General features: G+C 35.2%; 1 protein-coding gene across 2 annotated transcripts in view; it reads right to left on the bottom strand.

Annotated features, from left to right (window-relative positions):
* Positions 1-1,169: 1,169 nt before the first annotated feature.
* MPP7 (MAGUK p55 scaffold protein 7) overlaps positions 1,170-20,122 on the bottom strand; it is a 228,545-nt gene continuing 209,592 nt past the window's right edge. For both annotated transcript variants that reach the window (XM_084876093.1, XM_084876092.1), the window contains 5 exons: positions 16,258-16,338; positions 9,011-9,104; positions 7,170-7,278; positions 5,698-5,841; positions 1,170-4,191 (listed from right to left, as the gene is read on the bottom strand). In XM_084876093.1, coding sequence (XP_084732219.1) covers positions 4,012-4,191; positions 5,698-5,841; positions 7,170-7,278; positions 9,011-9,104; positions 16,258-16,338 — 608 coding nt within the window. In that variant the 3' untranslated portion in view covers positions 1,170-4,011. The remainder of the gene's footprint in view (positions 4,192-5,697; positions 5,842-7,169; positions 7,279-9,010; positions 9,105-16,257; positions 16,339-20,122) is intronic.

Here is a 20,122-nt window from a genome sequence, read left to right as displayed (position 1 = left end):
GCCTTTGTAGATAGATATATGCATATATGACAAATGTTATAAAAGAAATATAATTAAGCCCTGCAGGTTAAGTAACTGAGCAAGCATTTGAAAAGAATGGTAGCAAATGAAAGAACATTAATACAATGATGAGACATTTCTTTCAAATTGATATCAACTCTACTGCATACCAGAGGCAAAAAGTAAAAATTGGATCACTTTCATATTGAGGGTTACCTAATGATTTCCTGATGTAACACTTGGAATAATGGAATTTTTTAAAACAATAAAGCTTATAATATAAATTATTAGGAAGCTTCCAGTGACTTAACTAACAGGAAAACTAATGAGAACATTTGTTAGCTATTTTTTAATTATGTTATGTAAGAATGATCATTATAAAACAGGAGCTCACAGTTAGTGAATACTTCAATTCCAAGTTTGGTTCCTGTACTTTATATGGATCAGTTGTTTCATTTCATGCCTACAACAATCCCATGAGGTAAGTACTATTATTTTCTCCATCTTTCTTTTTTTAAAATATATTTTATTGATTTTGTACAGAGAGGAAGGGAGAGAGATAGAGAGTTAGAAACATCGATGAGAGAGAGTCATCAATCAGCTGCCTCTTGCACACCCCCTACTGGGGATATGCCCGCAACCAAGGTACATGCCCTTGAGCGGATTCGAACCCGGGACCCTTCAGTCCCCAAGCCGATGCTCTATCCATTGAGCCAAACCGGTCCCGGCTGTTTTCTCCATTTTTCTAATGAGAAAGCAAAGACTAGAGAGATTAAACGATTTTCTCAAGGTTGGGAAGCTAGTAATAGGCAAAAACTCAACAATTATGCTCTTTACTGCATCATTGTATAGCATTCATATGCATAGCAGGATAAGTTTAGCTTTTTGCCTATAAGGAAGAGAGGGGGAGGGGAACTAGTATTACCACCATGGCAGCCTGGATAGAGCATCCCACTGCATTTCTCCACAGCACTGTAAGAGCAAGACTAGTGAATTCCATCTTTCAAAAAGCTTGGTGAACCCAACAAAATGTTTGAAACAAATATGAAATTTAATTTTAGACATAGCAAGTTCAAATCACTAGATATCAGCAAAGAACAGAATTTGTTCTACCATTGGAAACAGTGTAATCTCCAAGTGAAAAAACAATTTTCAAGGAAGTAGACACATAATTTGAAGATACTTTATTAAGATCAAAGGTTTTCCATTACATTTATTTATAAATTTTTACTAGTCAAAAAGAAAATAAATAATAAAAATCTATCTTCAGGAATCTTTTAACAACATTGTTTTGTAAATCTGAGAAGTTTCCATGTTCGTCAATTTTAAATTATTATCATTTAGATATATACACATAATACCAGGAATGTCAGCTTTAAAGAATAAAAAAACATCTATTGATAGGTAAAATAATGGTAAAATATTGTATTTCAATTCCACCTTTTTATTTTTAACTGACTCTCATTTTTAATCATGAAATATACAAATATCTTTTTGATCTTGGATTAAATATATGGATTTAAAAAACATTCCTCTTCTCTCAAATAGTGGCTGACACTCTGTCTTGGGAGCAAATTACTTAAAGAACTAGTACAGTGAGGTGCACAGCCCATCGCTTCCTTGCTGGAGGAGTTTGGGGTGCAGACAGTAGAGAATCAAGAGCCTGTGTGACAGTTATCAACCAGCCCCTTGGAGCTGGCACTGCCTTATTAAACTGTAACCATATCCTTTGTAAGCATCAAGTGGCTATGTAAACTTCACCTGCCAGACCATGTACACTACCTGGATAAAGGATTTCTCAAGTACCCCCTTTACACTATTTTCAAAAATATTATTTAGCTTTACTCTAAAAAAGAAGAAAGGTTTGGATAGTTACATTTTTATAACACCTCCAGTCCCCAGAAGGAAAAGGATTCAGTCTCCACCATCTTACACTATCTCTACCCCCACAGTAAAGAACTGAGACAGTTATCTGCAAATAAAAAAAAATTCCATGTACATATTTCAGAAAAAAGAACTTGAATTGCCAAATTATTTATATGATTGCCTAAATTATATATTTCCCATTACTCTTTGTATAGGATATTGTTATCAATAGTCAAACCATTTAAGTAAGACTTGACCAGCACACAATTTTGAGTATGGCTTTAGGATTGGATTTGGCAATCCTTCCCCTCTTTTTAAAAAGTATATTGCTTACTATTTAGTTAATAAACATAGAAATCATTGTTTGAATTAAGTGATACTTAGTCTGATTATCTAAATATGTTGGTGTGTGTGTCAGGATCATTTTGTCTCTGTTTCTAAAATGAAATCTGACATGTCTGAAGGAAATCCAGTGGATAATGCTACCAAGTGTCCAGTGCACATATAACACACTAGTGAATCTATCTGTGTATGAATAAAGGTCAAATATTTACATGGAATGCTGACCCTGACTTATAAAACTACTATTTTAAGTTATGCCATCTATACATATAATTTATTTTCTGAATATCCCCATTTAATAATTAAAAATATGCCTCATATAGTTCACAAATATATAAAATTTTACTGCATTCTATTTTTCTTTAAACATGACATCTAAACTCTCTTTTATAAATCAACAAAAACCTTTCTTTTTTTCTGGCTGAAAGTCACAGATGCAAAGATTTTTTTATTGGCAGGATCTGACTGCATGCAAGAATGACAGGACATATTCTAATATAACTTATGAACATTTCTACTATTTTGAGCTATATAATTTATTCGCTGGAGATCAGTAGTATAAAAGAAAATAAGAGGTTCCATCTAAAAACTTATAACAGCCTTTTAAAAAATTCTTAAAAAATGGCAAGATTAGGGTGGTATCTGGCCAGTGTTAAGAATTATTTTGATGAAGAAATAAGTTAATACATGACAAGTTTTCTGAAGTACATCTTCATACAATTTAAATATATGGTTATAAACTGTGCATATATAACATTTTTGTCATTAACTGTATCTTCTTTAACTATACCAGAAATATGTCAAACCCCTGCTTTTAGAATAGGAATCACATTCTTATAATTTATTGGGAAAATCCAAAGCCAATTAGAAAAACAAAACACTTTTTGGTGACTCTAGAAATGATACCTAAGGATATACAAATAAAAATGTCTTTTTGTAATCATTTCTTGCATCAAGATATAAACATTTTAAAATCAATTCTATAAGTAAAAATTTTAGGTTACACATATAATAAAATTTAACCCTATCTTCCCTTATTAAATATGTATTGAGTACAGATATGTACTCATAAGTCCTCTTAAGCTATAACAAGAAGGCCATAAGACAGGTTTTCACTAATTCTTTTCAGAATGATTTTTAAATACACACACTGGTCCTCAAATAATGTCCTTTTGTTCAACATAAGTTTCACTATAACATTGATGAGATGCCACAGGAACTTAACTCCTGCTAATATCAATTAGCTTATGGTAAAATTGGTTTCCTTATAGGTCATTAAACACCCACTATCAATGACATTAAATGAGGACTTACTGTACTGCATATCCATAAGAAAAAGCTTGCACTTTTAGAATACAAAGAGGACCCCTATGATGATCTATCCAAAACCCAGCAAAGCTGTCCTGTCTGCCTGGAGCTGCTCAAGGCTGCTGAATTGATTCTTTGCAAGTGCTAATGAGCAGACTTGATGGCAGCGACCATATTTGAGACCAGCTGATCTTTAATATTTATTCTCTAGCTATGTGTCTCTAAAAAGGTCAACCTCATCTCAGAGACAGAGCTATATGTAAAGACAGAAAGTTCAAAACTGCTCAGAATACAGTACTGAAATTTCAATTTTGGATCTTATATATTCAAACATTGTGTTTGAAATAAGGCTATAAAAAGATACAAAACAAAACCAACATTCAATTTTAACCAAGATTGCACATCTATGACTGATATAGATTTTTTAAAATACCCTACCACCAAAATGGTAACTGATCTAATCATTACTCTACAATCAATGGCTATTTCCCTTAGTTATGAATGCAACCAGCTCACTGGGACCCAATGAGTCTCTGTCTCCAATTTGTCAAAGGTTGTTTTTAGTTCTTTGAATGCCACGGTGAGATCATCATTAACTATAATTTTGTCAAAGAGATGACCATACTGACTTTCCATTATCTGCGCTGATTTAATCATTTCTTGAAAGTCTTCTTCCTACAAAAGGAAGTATTTTTTTAAAGTGGTTAACCAGACAATTACATCACTTCACATCAATGCAAACATTCTACCACTGGCTTATCTAATGCTGTTTTGTGTCCATCCTCTCACGTCAGCCAGAAATGAAAATTACCCTTTTTAATTACAAGTTCTTCAGAAGTCATGATTCCTAATATTGCTTCTCTGATTTGCTTGTACCTTAACTGATCTGACAAGAGTCAAAACTTCTGTCTTACCTGAAGTTCAGGATAATCAGTCACTAACTTATTATAGGGATATCTCAGTGTCAAAATAGTTATGAGGTAGGGAGGGAAAGAACCATTTATGTAATGCTGCATTATTTATATTTATGCTTATTCATCACAAAGAATTTAGAGCATAAACTAGTTTTTCAGAGTTGGATACATTTATAAAATAATAGTTACCAACTCCTTCCTGTGCTTCATTGGAAGTGGGTCAGAGGCTCATCATATTCACATTTTTGAGCCAGGAAATATTTTAGTTAATTATGTAACTCAAGATTATATATAACCATATACATAAATGTGCGCTAAATCCTAGGACTATGCTATCATTTATTATCTCTACTGATAAACTTTAAAGTTTATAAATAGTACAATAACTCTTTATACGGCAACATACAAATTTCAAGTCCACATTTCAATGTCACAGGATATTTCACAACAAAAATTTAACTTTAGTATTAATCTAGAGCCCTCAGTAATATCATATGATGATACTTATTTAACATGGATATGTATTGCCAGTATTTTGTAAAAAGATACTTATCAAATACTGGGAATCAAAAGTATAATCTGTGTTTTGTTACCACAATTTATAGTGTACAAATTAACATAAAGTTAAAAATGAGGGAGGAGGAAGTTAAAAAAGAGAGAGAGAAAAAAAGCTCTTGACATTTAATTTATTTGCTCTTTACTTTTTATCCTAAGGTAGAATACATTATCATAAAGATAGAAACAAAAAACAGGAAATGAAAGGCTTTGCCAGAAATTACTGTAGTCATTAACATTTGTAATAACATTCATAGGAAATACAAATATTGAATAATTACATGAGTCTACTATGCTCAAAATGATGTTTTTTCCTTTATTATGGTAAATATGCAAGAAGACAAAAAAGGAAAATTATTAAAATTTTCATCTAGATTATTAAGGATGAATAGTAATTTAGTTTGGCATTTTTCCCTTGAAAAATAAGAGTAGTCTGAAAACCAACCCGTCTAACTTTTGTATAAATGGCCTACAAAAAAATGTATAAGTATGCCAAATAGTTTTGAGTCAATTTAATATGAAGATCTATTCATGGAAACACAAAAAGTAATTACAGTACAATCACTCAAAATGTCTATACCTAAATACAATTCTATAGTGTAGATTTTTTGGATCATACATCATCTATTATAGTTTTCCTAAGATAGTCGCTACTGTGAAAGTGATTTTAACTACTGCTTATGTATTTTCACTAAAGCATCATCATACTTACTGTAAAAGGCTTTGCAGTACCCTGGTCATCTCTACTTGAAATAATCTTTGCATTTTTTCTTGTCTCCCTCAAACGCTCTATCGATGGAGGCTTTATAAATATTACATAGGGCTTAAATTCTAGTGTCCTTAAATGCTTCACTGTCTGCAAGGAAGAGAAGGTTGTTTTTATATTTCTCCATAATGTCATGAGCAATTTTTACAATAAAACAAAATTTTCTAAGGAGAAAAATTTCTTAAAATTATTTCCTAGTCAAGGTCAGTTGAACTTTCAATATATTATTCAATCAGTTGTTGACAATTAGATGTAATAAATCCCCCTATAAAGATGATGAAGCATGTAACTTGCTTTCAAAAAGGTTTTGAAATATGCCTGAATTAATATTGAACTGAAGCGGCTAGAAATACCATAAAACTGACTTTTAAATCAAGTCCCCTAAGACTTGGATAATGTTCTGCACTCAAAAATCTTCCAGCCATTCCAGTCTCTTCCTGACTTCAGGGATAGGTTCTCCTCTTTCCTTCTACTCTTCAAAGTGCCCCAAAAGGGCAAGCCTCCTGCTTTCCATGAAGCTTGTCAACACTCCTCCAGCCAATATTTTGTTATTTACACTGTAAGTGACAGGGGACAGACGGGCTGGTTAGGCCCTGAGAATTAGAGTTTAACCCCCACAGAGGGAGTTGGGAACATTTGGTCCCAGGATACCAGCAGGGAGGTTCTGCTCAAGCAAGAATGAGTTCCGTTCATCGCTGGTGCTGGAGTCAGCTGCCCTACTGACTCCTGACTGAGTTGCAAAGGCCTTCCCCAGGCCATCCTGGCAGGTCCTTGGAGGCTTTTCACCATGGGGTGCAGCCATCCCTGAAGTGAGAATCTGGCCCCTGGTGATGAGGACAACACTGTGGGCTAGGTTTCTGCTGGAGGCAATATGCTGTGACAATTGAATGGCTTCATCCACTGGTACCCTCAATCCACAGTGTTCCTGCGACCTCCCAGGTGCCAGGCAGAGACCTGCCTGACAGCTGCAATAGGGCCTCATGCCGTGGAGCTCCTGTGGAATGCCCTGCAGCTCTAGTTATACCCAAACCCCACATCTAGGATATATACAGAGCCTAGGACCAAAATGGCCATTGTTAAAATTATAAATATTTACAACATATAAGAATACATATAATGCAACATTTTTAAAAAATACAAATTATAGAAAAGGAAGTCTAAGAGACTTGGCAAAAACTGAATATAAACAAGACTTGCAAACAGATTTGGAGGCTTTTCTTACTCCTCTTTCTAACAATAATATGGGCTTTCAGTTCACCAAAAATTTCTCAAACCGTTTTGAAATGCTTTTGTCATCTTAGCAAAACCACATCTATGCCCCAAGGGAGTAGACTTCAGATTCACCCTTGTAGTGTTCACATCAAGCACAGTGGATTGCATGGGCTGGAAGGGTAGTGAATAGTTCACTGTTTACTTACATGAGGTTGAACATCCAACAAGCAAACTTTGTTTTTAGCTAGGACAGACCGAACTGAGTCTATACTTGTGCCATAGTAGTTGTTTTTATATTCACCATATTCAATAAACCTGTAGAAAATTAGAAATGCATCAGAATCATTTATGAATTCAATATAACTCATATATGTAAAAGATATTCTTGCTGAACATGAAAATTTTTTACTGTGTTTAATAAAATAAATAGAGCCAAGTACTCCGGAATGTCAATTTAAAAAATCTTTTATTTTACATTTTTCAAATCAGTAACACTTGCTTGTATTACACTTAAGCAGACAAAAAGTATTTTAGTCCAGCAGTACACTAATGTTTTCCATCACCTCTTTTTCAGAACTAATGCAATGCTATAAAACAGTGAATAAGACAAACAATAGAAACTACTGAAATTTCACTGTGCACTACAGAATAACCAGCTTTAGAACCAGAGGAGAAACTGGTTGGTGGCTAATGGAACCAGGGTAGCCGATTATGTGCTATAAAAACATAATCGCTGTGCCAAACACGAAAAAAGCATTTTGATGTTTCAATAAAATTCCACACTCCTGTATTAAAACACACATTGCTCTCTCTAGTACCCTAAAGTAGTTCAAGCTTAAGCAAATGGAAGACGTGGGGAGAGGGCATGTAGGGCTAGCTAGAGGATATGCTTCAAGCAAGATGATTAACATTATTTCAATTTTTTGAAAAGCCAAATATTTATATAGAGAGGTATATATGTAGGAAACTGTGGAACTAGGGATCTATTACATAGCTGTTAGTTTTTAAAATAAAATTGAATCCAAATTATATGTTAAAATTCAAATAGCAGGGGGAAAGAACCATAATAACACTAGAGCAGTGGTTCTCAATCTTTCTAATGCTGCGGCCCTTTAATGCAGTTCCTCATGTTGTGGTGACTCCCAACCATAAAATTATTTTTGTTGCTACTTAAAAACTGTAATTTTGCTACTGTTAATGAATTGTAATATAAATATCTGTGTTTTCCGATGGTCTTAGGCAACCCTGCTAATTGAGAACTGCTGCTGTAGAGTCTCAGCATTAAAAAGACTGAGGACCACTGCACTAGAGCAAGCTTCCTTCATTATTAAAAACAATTCCTATACATTTATCTTACCAGAAACATAGCAACTCTAGCCTACTAAAAAATTACAACCGAAGATTGCTAATAAGTACTAATTACTACTAATTACCATCTTTTAATTGATTTTTAATTGATTTAGAAAATTATAAAAATTAAAATATATTTCAAATGGAAGGGAATCCTCAATTGTCTAAAACTGGATATATATGGACATACTGAAAAATAGTCACACAACCCAGCTGGTGTGGCTCAGTGGGTGAGCATTGACCCAGGAACTAAGATTACTGGTTCAATTCCTGGTTAGGGCACTTGCCTGGGTTGTAGACTAGATCCCCAGTAGAAGGCATGCAGGAGGCAGCTGATCAATGTTTCTCTCATTGATGTTTCTATTTCTCTATCCCTCCTCCTATTTTTCTCTCTAAAAAAATCAATGAAGCCCTAGCAGGCTTGGCTCAGTGGATAGAATGTCGGCCTGTGGACTGAAGGTCCCGGGTTTGATTCCAGTCAATGGCACATGCCTAGGTTGTAGGCTCAATCCCAGTAGGGGGTGTGCAAGAGGCAGCCAATCAATGATTCTCTCTCATCATTGATGTTTCTATCTCTCTCTCCCTCTCCCTTCCTCCCTGAAATCAATAAAAAATATTAAAAATAATAAAAAATCAATAAAATCAATTTTTTTAAAAAAAAACATGTAACACAAAACTATAAAAAATGTCCACTTACTTGTTATTTTGCACATCTGTCTCAAACAAATGCTTGGAGATGAAAATATATTCAACACCATCACTCTCCTGGCTTCTTCTTGCTCTGGTAGTATCTGTGATTTAATTAAGAAAAATTTAGAAAAGTCTACATCAGCCACCCTAAAGAAAATACAAAAAAGAAGCCATCCTGTATTTAATTAAAGTCGTTTTCTTAAGTAAGATTAAAACTTTATAAAAGGCAAATTAGTTAATAAACTATAGCAAAATGCCATTAATTTAGATTTTCTACTAATATTAAAATTATATTGATTTGAATTTGTATTCAAAATTAAATTGTATTATACCTGTACTATTACTCATTATTTTGGAGGTACTCATATGTTGATTAAATAAAAATGCTACTTCCAACCTTGAGAAATAATTGCTGCAAATAATATACTTATTATTTTTATTCACTGGTCTTTACTTATTGAAGCAAATCTAATGCCCATTAGGGTTATAAGATAAACTCTGAAATTATTTTACTATATTTCATATATATCATTGTTTTATTTTACTAACTAAATGAAGTCATAGACTTCTATGTGCTATTCATTCCTCCTTTGCAAAACTAAATCTTCTTGGAATACTACGGAACCTCCAAACTTTCAATAACTTTGGTTAAAATATTTTCTACTTAATTATAATGGAGTAGGAAAATACAGGATTAACTTGAAACAAAACAAAAAAAAATCTAAGGAATTGCAGTGCTGACAAGGCAAGTGGAAAACAGACTACTGAAACATTGCTATGATTACAACTAAAAACTGGACCCAAAACAACTATGTGAATACTCTAAAAATAAATACAGCTGGTAGATTGTGAAGGAGAGTCAATTGCATGGGGAAGAATTTAACCATTATTTCTTTTCTTTTTTGAAATATTTATCTTTTTTGTTGAAAGTATTCCAGATGTTCCCCCTTTCTTACTACATTGACCCTTCCACACCAAAAGTGAGATCATGTGATCCTTGTCTTTTTCTGCCTGGCTCATTTTGCTTAGCATATCACTCTCCAGGCACTTCCATGCTGTCTCAAATGGTAAGAGATCCTTCTTTTTTACAGCTGCATAGTGTTCCATTGTGTAAATGTATCTCAGCTTTTTTATCCACTCATCTACTTGATGGGCACGGTTGTAAACGACACTGCTAGAACACAGGGGTGCATATGTTCTTTTGAAATAGTGTTTTGGGTTTCTTCAGATATATTACTAGAAGTAGGATTGTTGGGTCAAAAGGCAGTTCCATTTTTATATATTTGAGGAAACTCCACAAGCTGTAGCTGTATTCCCACCAGCATTGTACTAGGGCTCCCTTTTCTCCATATCCTTACCAACACTTGTCATATGTTGGTTTGTTGATGGTAGCCATTCTAGAAGGTGTGAGGTGATACCTCATTATCATTTTAATTTGCATCTCTCTGATGATTAATGACGTGGAGCATATTTTCACGTCTCTTGGCCATTTATATGTCCTCTTTGGAGAAGTGTCTATTCAGGTCCTTTGCTCATTTTTTAATTGAATTTTCTGTCTTCCTTTTATTAAGTTTTATGAGTATTTTATATATTTTGAAAATTAACCCCTTATCAGATATATCATTGGTAAATATATTCTCCCATACAATGGGCTCCCTTTTTATTTTGTTGATTGTTTCTTTGCTGTGCAGAGCTTTTTAGTTTAATATAATTCCATTTATTTACTTTTTCCTTTGTTTCTCTTGCCCTCAATTATGTATCAATGAAAATTCTGCTACGTGAGATGTCTAACTTTTGCTGTCTATTTTCATGAGTTTACAACTTAAGTCTCATCCATTTTGAGTTTATTCTTGTATATGGTATTAGTTAGTGGTCTAGTTTCATATTTTTGCATGTATCCATCCAATTTTCCCAACACCATTTATTGAAGAGACTGTCTTGACTTCATTGTATGCTCTCCTTCTTTATCAAGTATTAATTAATCGTAATAGCTTGGGTCGATTTCTGGGTTCTCTGTTCTGTTCCATTGGTCTATATACATGCTCTTGTGTCAGTGCCAGGAAGTTTTGATTACAATGGATTTATAGTATTATTTGATATTTGATTTTGTGATCCCTTCTACTTTGTTCTTCTTCCTTTTTAGCTCCATATAAATTACTGAAGTATTTGTTCTGTATCTGTGGAATATGCCATTCGTATTTTAATAGAGAATGCTTTGAATCTATAGATTGCTTTGGGTAGTATAAAAATTTTAATGAGGCTAGTATTTCCAATACATGAACATGGTATATGCTTTCCACTTGTTTGTATCTTCTATTTATTTTTCCAACGTCCTGCATTTTTTTCAAGTATAGGTCTTCTACTCCTTGGTTATATTTATTTCTAGGTATCATAGATTTTTTGTTGCAATGGTAAATGGGATTGTTTTTTTAGTTTCTCTTTTTGAGAGTTCATTATTAGTGTATAAAAATTGCATTGATTTCTGGATGTTAATTTTGTATTCCTGCTACTTTGAATTCATTTATTAAATCTCATAGTTTTTTGGTGGACTAGTTAGGGTTTCCTAAGTACAATACCATGTCATCTGCAAGTAATGACAGTTTCACTTCCTCCTTTCCAATTTGGATGCCATTTATTTTTCCTTCTTGTCTGATTGCTATGGCTAAGAGTTCCAGTACTATGTTGAATAAGAGTGATGACAGCAGGCATTCCTGTCTTGTTCTTAGGGGAAACGCTTTTAGTTTTTGCCCATATAGTATGATGTTAGCTGTAGGTTTGTCACATATGTCCTTTATCATGTTGAGTTATGATCCTCCTATTCCCACTTTGCTGAAAGTTTTTGTTGTTGTTTTTAATAAAAAATGATTGCTGGATTCTATAAAATGCTTTTCCTGCATCTATTGATATGATTATATGTTTCTTTAACTTTCATGTTGTTTATGTAATGTGTCACATTTATTGATTTGTGAATGACTAGAACTCCTCACCTACTTCACTCCTCACCTACTTCCTAACAAAAATATAAACAAGGAAACAGTGACCCTAAATGTCATACTAGATCAGACAGATTTAATTGACATTTACCGAACATTTCACTTCAAAGCTACAGAATATACATTCTTGTCAAGTGACCCAGGACATTTTCAAAGATAGACCACATGTTAGGACACAAAATAAGTCTTTACAAATTCAAGAGTAATAAAATCATATCAAGCGTCTTCTCAGATCACAATGCCATGAAGCTAGAAATCAACTACAATAAAAACACTCAAGCCCAGCCATGATGGTTCATTGGCTGAGTATTGACCTATGAACCAGGAGGTCATGGTTCATTCCTGATAAGGGAACATGCCTGGGTTGCGGGCTCAATCATAGCAAAGTTTTAAGAAGTGAACTGAGATTAGAATACACAAGTATCACCTTACTCTATGAATAACAGAAGTACAGAACATGTCCAAACCAATATAGTAAAGGCTTAGAGAACTGAGCTAAGAGTTGAAGTATGCACACAAGTATGACACTAATCCCTGAACTACAGGTGATAGGGCAGACTCAAACCAACAAAGAAAATTTAGAAAACTGAAGTGACATTTAGACTACAACTCACATAAAAGGACAGAACTTACAGCCTAAACACAAACTGATTATTTGCTAAAATAAAACATAACATTCTCCAGAATACTATAACAGGATCTGGAGTTATTGATATAACATTGAATTCATAATATCCAGAATGTGGTTTAAAATTATTCAATATAAAAATAAATAAGAACATATGACCAATTCTCAAGGGAAAAAATAACAGATGGCAACTCTCATAGACCCAGAAGTAAGAACTATCAGAGAAAAACTTTAAAGCAATGGTTATAATAACTGTGCTTCACTAGGTAAAGAAAACACTGAAATAAATTAAAATATGAATTTTAACAGACTATAATAAATGAAAGTTTAGAACTGAAATATACAATATCTTGCAGAAACATCATTAGAAAAATGTTTCTAAACTGATACCTTAGTTTATAATGAATATTTTTTTTTTAGAAATCTCAACTGAGGTACCCTGAGGACAAAGAAGTATACTTTGAAACCTATGAAAACACTTCAATGTGATGAGTGCCTTCCTGCAAAACCCCAAGTGTGGTTGATTGACAGTGCCTAAATCCAAACTATAATATCAAGATATGAGAATCCACCAAGTATTTGGTATTTACTGCAATACCTTATGTTAACTATTTTATTTTAATTTCCTTTTGAAAGATTGGTTATATTAATGGTCAGTTGGATTTGTTGTTGTTAACCTCTAGCCTTAAAACAATATTAATGTAGCTTTCTCTGATGCAGCTTATCAAGGATGAAATTTCCCACAGAGAAGCAAGCAGGGGCTTGGCCACCACTTTGTTTAAAAGCAACTGTGAATGTTTAATACGGCCTCAAGGACAATTTTAAAAGATCATATAATTTGTTCAACCATTTTGCCCAAGAGAAATAGCATTTAACTGACTTAGCGCCCCTTTAAATAGCCTTTTGAAATTGAAATAATTATAGAGTCACAAAAAATTGTAAAAAATGGCACAAACCACCCCTCAGCTTCCTCCAGTGAGGAAGGCTTTAGTCTTCCATAACTGCAGTGCATGTCAAGACCAGAAAATCAACATCAGCAAACTCCAACTGACTAAACTACCAAGAATTCCTATTTAACATTTAAAAACCTAAAGTATGATAGACAGAAAAATTCTCACGTAAGCTTTGATGACTTTTCAGATCGAACACACCCAGGTAACCAGCATGCGAGCAAGAAGCAGATTTGCCAGTGCTCCAGAATCGCCCTTCCAGTCTGCCCCCTCAAGATTTCTAACAGCACACAGGAGCACTGCTTTTGTTGTTTTTATAAAACAGAGCCATACTGCACATTCTCTTTTATGTCTGCCTTCTTTCATTCACCATGATGTTGGTGGGGTTCATACATATTATTGCATGTAGTAGCACATTGTTACAGTATCCCAGGGTGTGGAAATACCATCATTTATTTAACCAATCCCCTACTAGTGGGCATTTGGGTAGTTTCCAGTTTTGAGCTTTTATGAATAGTATTTCTAAGAGTATCAAAGTATACATAATATGCATTTCTGCTGAGTGTGTAATAGGAGTGGAATTGCTAGGTCACTAAATATGTGTGTGCTCAGCTTTAGTAAATAGATATGGCCACTTAATTTCTCAAAGTACAATAGTTGAATTAATTTACACTCCCATCAGCAATGTATGTTGAGTTCCATTGCTCCACAATATTTCAGTTTACCCATTCTGGTAAATGAGTTAAGAATACTGGTAGAATAACCAAAGCACTAATTTTTCTCTAACTAATCAAAACTTTATCTAAAGTATTTTATAAAGCAAAACAATCTAAAATTCCAAAAATGCTGTTAAAACAACTTATATGATTAATCAAATCACACTGAGTTGATGGTGTGGCTATATTTGCCAAAGATATCTGATATTATGAATTGCCTGGGATGGTTGCTGAAAGTACAGATTTTCAGACAATCTGTGTGATCTCCTGAGGGAGAACCTCTTTGGAGAGACCTTGGCATCTTTTCAGAAGAACCCCTAAGCGGGATTCTTATTGTTAGGCAGGTATGGAAAACACTGTCATAGGGGAATCTTTTGACATTAACTGTTTTAAATTACTACTTTGGGGATTTCTTTGGAAAGTCCCAGCCTCAGAAACTTTCTGCATGTTGTCAAGTTCTATAATAACTTTAGAGGCAAATATTTTAATAAACTGAGGCCAAAGTGCCTTGCCCTAGGTCCTTTAGTAATAGCAAAACCATTAGAGAAGGTTATGTTTGATAGACAGCATTACTGATAGTTCCAGTCTTCAAAAGAAAACAGTTTTTCCTACTAACTGGGCTACAAGGAAAGAGAATTTGTAGTTTGAAAGGATCGCACAGTATTATATAGGAGGCAGAACATGAAAAGTGGTTCAATAAAACCTGGTTTCAAATTTAAGTGCAACTAATTCCTACAGAACTCTGAGTGAGTAAAAGTATCCTTTCTACCCTGTTTTCTTCTCTAAAATGGAGATATCAGTTGTCTTTACTGCTGTTGGCAGCACAAAATAAAGACAAGAGATGAGTTACACAGTAGGAAATTAATAAAGTCATTGTTTTCTTTTGTAATATTGTTTTCCATTCTCTTTTGTAATTGTTTACCTATAAGCTTCACTAAGGGAATGTTTTGTAAAATTTTCTAATGACCCGTATATTGCAACTCAGCTTTTGTAAGAGAGGTGAATAATTAAAGTAAAAAAAAAGAAAGAAAGAAACTGTTTAATTCCACATTTTCCTTTACTTTCATCTCTGTTGATGGAAACTGTCAGTCCTATAACTTATGGCTGAAAATGATTACAAACAATAATTTGGAAAAATGTAGTAACAAGGAATAACTTGAGGTAATAGAAAACTATAATTTTAAAATAAAGTTGAACTCTTCCAAAACTAGAGAACATTGCTGAGGGCTATATACAAATGGCTTTAAAAAACAGTACTGAAACCATTTGAAGAAAGCCAACGTTTCAATTTAGTCTGTTAGATGACTTTCTAACATCAACATATTAAGTAGTCAAATGGCATTTATTCTAATGATCAAAATGCTTCCAGAATCACATTTTATTTGCAAGAATGCCTGTGAAAACAAAACCGCTTTCATAAAAATAGATCTAATTCTATGTACAGAAAAGAAGCTTACCATATTTGGCTTATATGGCTATGAAAGGCCCATTTCACACTATCTGCCAATTACTACATATAAAAAGTAATTAAGAAGGTTTATATTATAAGAAGCCTCCTTCAGCTCTGTGCGGTTTGGTCCTTCTAATCTTAAAGCCGGGGAAAACTCTGGAAAACATTAGCACTTATTTTAGGAAATAGAATAGCTAGACTTATATTTAAAATTTTTTAAAAAATAATTTAATGTCATATGTGTATTAAAATTCATCATAAATATTGAGCATGAGAAAGCTATAATTAACAAAAATTCAGGTCAATGATCTATATAAATCTGGGGCAAATCCTTCAACTGTTATCTCGTGCCTCGGTTTCCTTCTAAGTCAAAAGTGGGTAATGTCACTACATACTTCATAGGGCTGCTGTGAGTCTAGATGGGAAATGCTTAGAAGAGTGCTTAGTGCCATGCTATGTGGGCACTGAGTGGTCGTTAGTAGAGCATCCTAGTAGCTCTGAACAGGACAGAACTTACGGGGCACTGTCACACCATAGTGCTGTGTATCACTGATCAGCAGCTTTCGTTTCAGTTCATTCAAACCTACACCTACAGGACCTGAAAAACAGAATAATATAAATTCATTACTATACAAAATAGCATGTGAACATTTCTATACTTAACACGCATCCATAGACATAGAACGTGGTTCTTTACATGCATCCCAAATGAAGAGATTCTTTATTTGATTTGTACATAAGAAAAAGCTAGTTGTTTTGCTGCTATTTTTTACTTTTAAAATTGTATCCCCCACCTTTCCATTAAAAGATTAGAAATATTTATGCTTTAAATGCAACATACGTAAGAATATCTGCGTATATTACCAAGTAATGGTATCCAAAAGAGACTAAAAATAATATGTTCACCTAAAAAAAAAAACCAGAATTTTTCAAACTATTATCTACCATCAGGATAGTGATAATTTCAATTTTTAATGTTTTTAGATCTAGTTAAATAAAATCTTTAAATTTTATTTTAGATGCAAATCTAATGATGCATTTTAAATCTGCAAAACTATCAGCCACATTTACATTTGTTAAGATCTTCTCCTACAATATGTATTTTCAGTTGGTCCTTAAACATTTGAAAACTTGTGTAGAGCTTGCATATTTAAATCAAGCAATGAATATATACTAAACACTTACAATGAACCAGGCATATAGTAAATGCTGTGGAGAATCAAAGATGATAAAATAACTGGTTTCTTTCTTTTCTTTTCTTTTTTTTTTTAATCCTCACCTGAGGATACTTTCCCATTGATATTTAGAGAGAGTAGAAGAGAGAGGGAAAGTCAGAGAGGAACATCCATGTGAGAAAAACACGTAAACTGTTTGCCTCCTGAACAAGCCTGGCCAAGGGCAGGGCTGGGGAGGAGCCTGCAACTGAGGTATGTGCCCTTGTCTGGAATCGACCCAGGACCCTTTGGTCCATAGGCTGATGCTCTATCCACTGAGCCAAATGAGTTAGGGCAGACTCTGTTTTCAAAGAAAGAAACTGAGTTAAAGGAGTAATAGGAAATTATTAAGAAAGAGACTAAGGCCCAAAACAAAGAGCAGCTTCAAATCTGAGTCAAATCAGAAGTTAGAAGAGCACAAGGCCCACATGGCCAGCTTCTCACACCTCTGCTGTGAGAGTCTATTTCATGATTGTGTCTTGTATTGGGCAGAATACAAGCTGCAGAGCCAGACAGCCCTGAGTACGAGTTCCACCTTTGTTACTTCCTTACCTGCTGATACTGAATGTTGTGATCTGAATGTGCGTGTCACCCTTCAAATTCACATGTTGGAATCCTACTGCTCAATGTGATGGCGCATAAAGGTTGGGTTTTAGGAGGCGATTTAGTCATAAGGGTAGAGCCCTCATGAATGGGATTAGTGCTCTTATAAAAGAGATGTCCCAGAGCTCCCTTGCTCCTTCAGCCATGATGATACAATGAGGCATTTGTGACCTGGAAGAGGGTCACCCACCATGCTGACATCCTAATCTCCGGAACTGAAAAATAAATATGTGGTATGTTGTTATAGAAGCTGAAACAAACTAAGACAATGGACAAGTCTTTGAGCCTGATCAGACTTCATTCTAATTCTAAAAGTAACTATGCTTCCTTTTTGGGAGGGATAAATGAAAAATTATGTGTAGTGTCTAACACAGAATCCAGGTATTCAAGTGTTCATGCTCTTATCTATTTCCTCTGGTAAGCTTTGAAAAGAATAAGGTTTCATGCCAGATAATGAAGAACATATACATGTCAGAGAAGATGAAGGTAGATACTCCAGGTAGAGGGAAAAGAGTGAGCAATGATATAGAGGCCAGAGTTGGGGACTGTGCCTTCCTAGCTCTAATGCTATTTCTAGGCACCTGCCTTCTGTATCAAAGAATGCTCTCTGATGGCCATCCACTACCACCTTCTACCTTTCCACAAATTGTTCTCTGACAACTCCCCCTGCTTCTTGTCTAAAACAGCACTTCTCAATTCTTTCTTTTCATAGTAAATGCACTGCAATATCCCATTTGTATTCTAAATGGACTTCACGGCTAATATAACTTATAAGTACATATAATTCCTCCTTCCAAATTAATATAATGCCCTAACTGCAATAGATGAAATATAAGAAGGTAATTTAGGACAAAATAATCTGTATTTTAATATGTAAACATTCAGGCACAACTGTATAGAAAACCTAGTGAAGTCAGATGTTTATACCTACTTATCCTATATAATAAAAGTCTAATATGCTAAGTGTCTAGTTATCTGTTCAACCAATCAAAACATAATATCCTAATGAATATGCTAAGGCTGCTCAACTGCTCACTATGACATGCACTGACCACCAGGAAGAAGACACTCCAACTGGTAGGTTAGCTTGCTGCTGGAGTCCAGCCGATTGGGACTGAGATGGGCCTGACATACCTTGGAGCCCTCCCACGGTCCCTCTGAGGCTGGGCAACCTCCCGAGTCTCTCCCTGGCCCCAATCATGCACCGGTGGGGTCCCTCAGCCTGGTCTGTGCCCTCTTATAATTCGGGAACCCTTGAGGGATGTCAGAGAGTCGGTTTTGGCCTGATCCAGCAGGCCAGGTCGAGGGATCCCACTGGTACATGAATTCATGCACCAGGCCTTTAGTAATAAATAAGTTTTATTTATTAGTAAATAACAATAATAGAAAGATCAGGAGCTATTCTGCACAAAAAAGTACACAAAGGCTTCTTGTCAAGATGACAGTGTAGGTAAGTAAACACTGTGATCACCTCCCACAAACACATCAAAATTACAACTAAACTACAGAACCATTACTGAGAACCCACCTGAAGTCTAGCTGAATAGAAGTTCTATAACTAAAGATGTACAGAAGTCAAATCACGATTGGTAGGAGGGGCAGAGACATAGAATGGGCTGCTTCCACACCTACTTATGGGAGTTAAAAATTGGGAGGATATCTCATCTGTAGACACCCCCAAAGGTGTGGGGTCCCAGCCACACACTAGGCTCCCCAGCCCAGGGTTCCAATGCCAGAAAGAAAAGTTCCCATAACTTCTGGCTTAAAAATCAGTGTGGATTGTGGCTGAGAGACAAAGGGCTGCTGGAGTCCCAGGTATTCCTCTTAAAGGGCCCATGCACTGACTTCCTCAGACTCACTTGCTCTGAGCTCCAATGTTGGGACTGTAGCTCCAAAAGCACCAGGGAAATAGGGGGGAGGAACGAAGTTGTCTGGCTTTGGGGCAAGAGCTGGAGGGACAGCTATCTCCCAGACAGAAGGGCTGGCAGAAGCTACCATTTGGTTGTTGAGCTCTCCGATCCAGCTTGCCATTTCTGAGTTTCCATCAGCTTGGTTTTGCCCTACTCCGGTGATTTCCCATCCAGCCTTCAAACCCACTAAAGGTGCTTCCAGTGGCATTTCCATATGAATGGCCTGTCTTGGCTCATGCTGCAGATTTTCTTAAAATCTCTCAAAAGTTCACAAAACTAAACAAGCAGCATCTGACCTTGACATGCCCTATAAATCTTGCTAAGCATCCCCAAGCCTGGCATTGAGGTAGCCACCTCAATTTGCAGCTTAGCCTCTATCAGGCACCTCCAAGCCCAGCCAAGTGGCAACCATCTCCAGATCACTAAATAGCTCACACCAAGTGGTTCTGGGTAGGTAGGGCACAGGCAGCGACTGAACTAGGCCTGCACCAGAGCTCCTCTCAAGAGGCCTCAACACACCTGGTGGCCAGCTGCAGACCACACCAGAGCACCATCCAACCTCCTCCAGAAACAATATTACCAAAAGGCAGACTTAGCAGGCACCAGAGCCCTGATAAAGTGAATTCTGTTCCATAGCCTGGCCCCTGCAAAAAAA

Source organism: Pipistrellus hanaki (assembly GCF_964339955.1).
Source record: "Pipistrellus hanaki genome assembly, chromosome: 1".
Classification (NCBI taxonomy): domain Eukaryota; kingdom Metazoa; phylum Chordata; class Mammalia; order Chiroptera; family Vespertilionidae; genus Pipistrellus; species Pipistrellus hanaki.
This window is presented reverse-complemented; position numbering and strand designations above follow the sequence as displayed.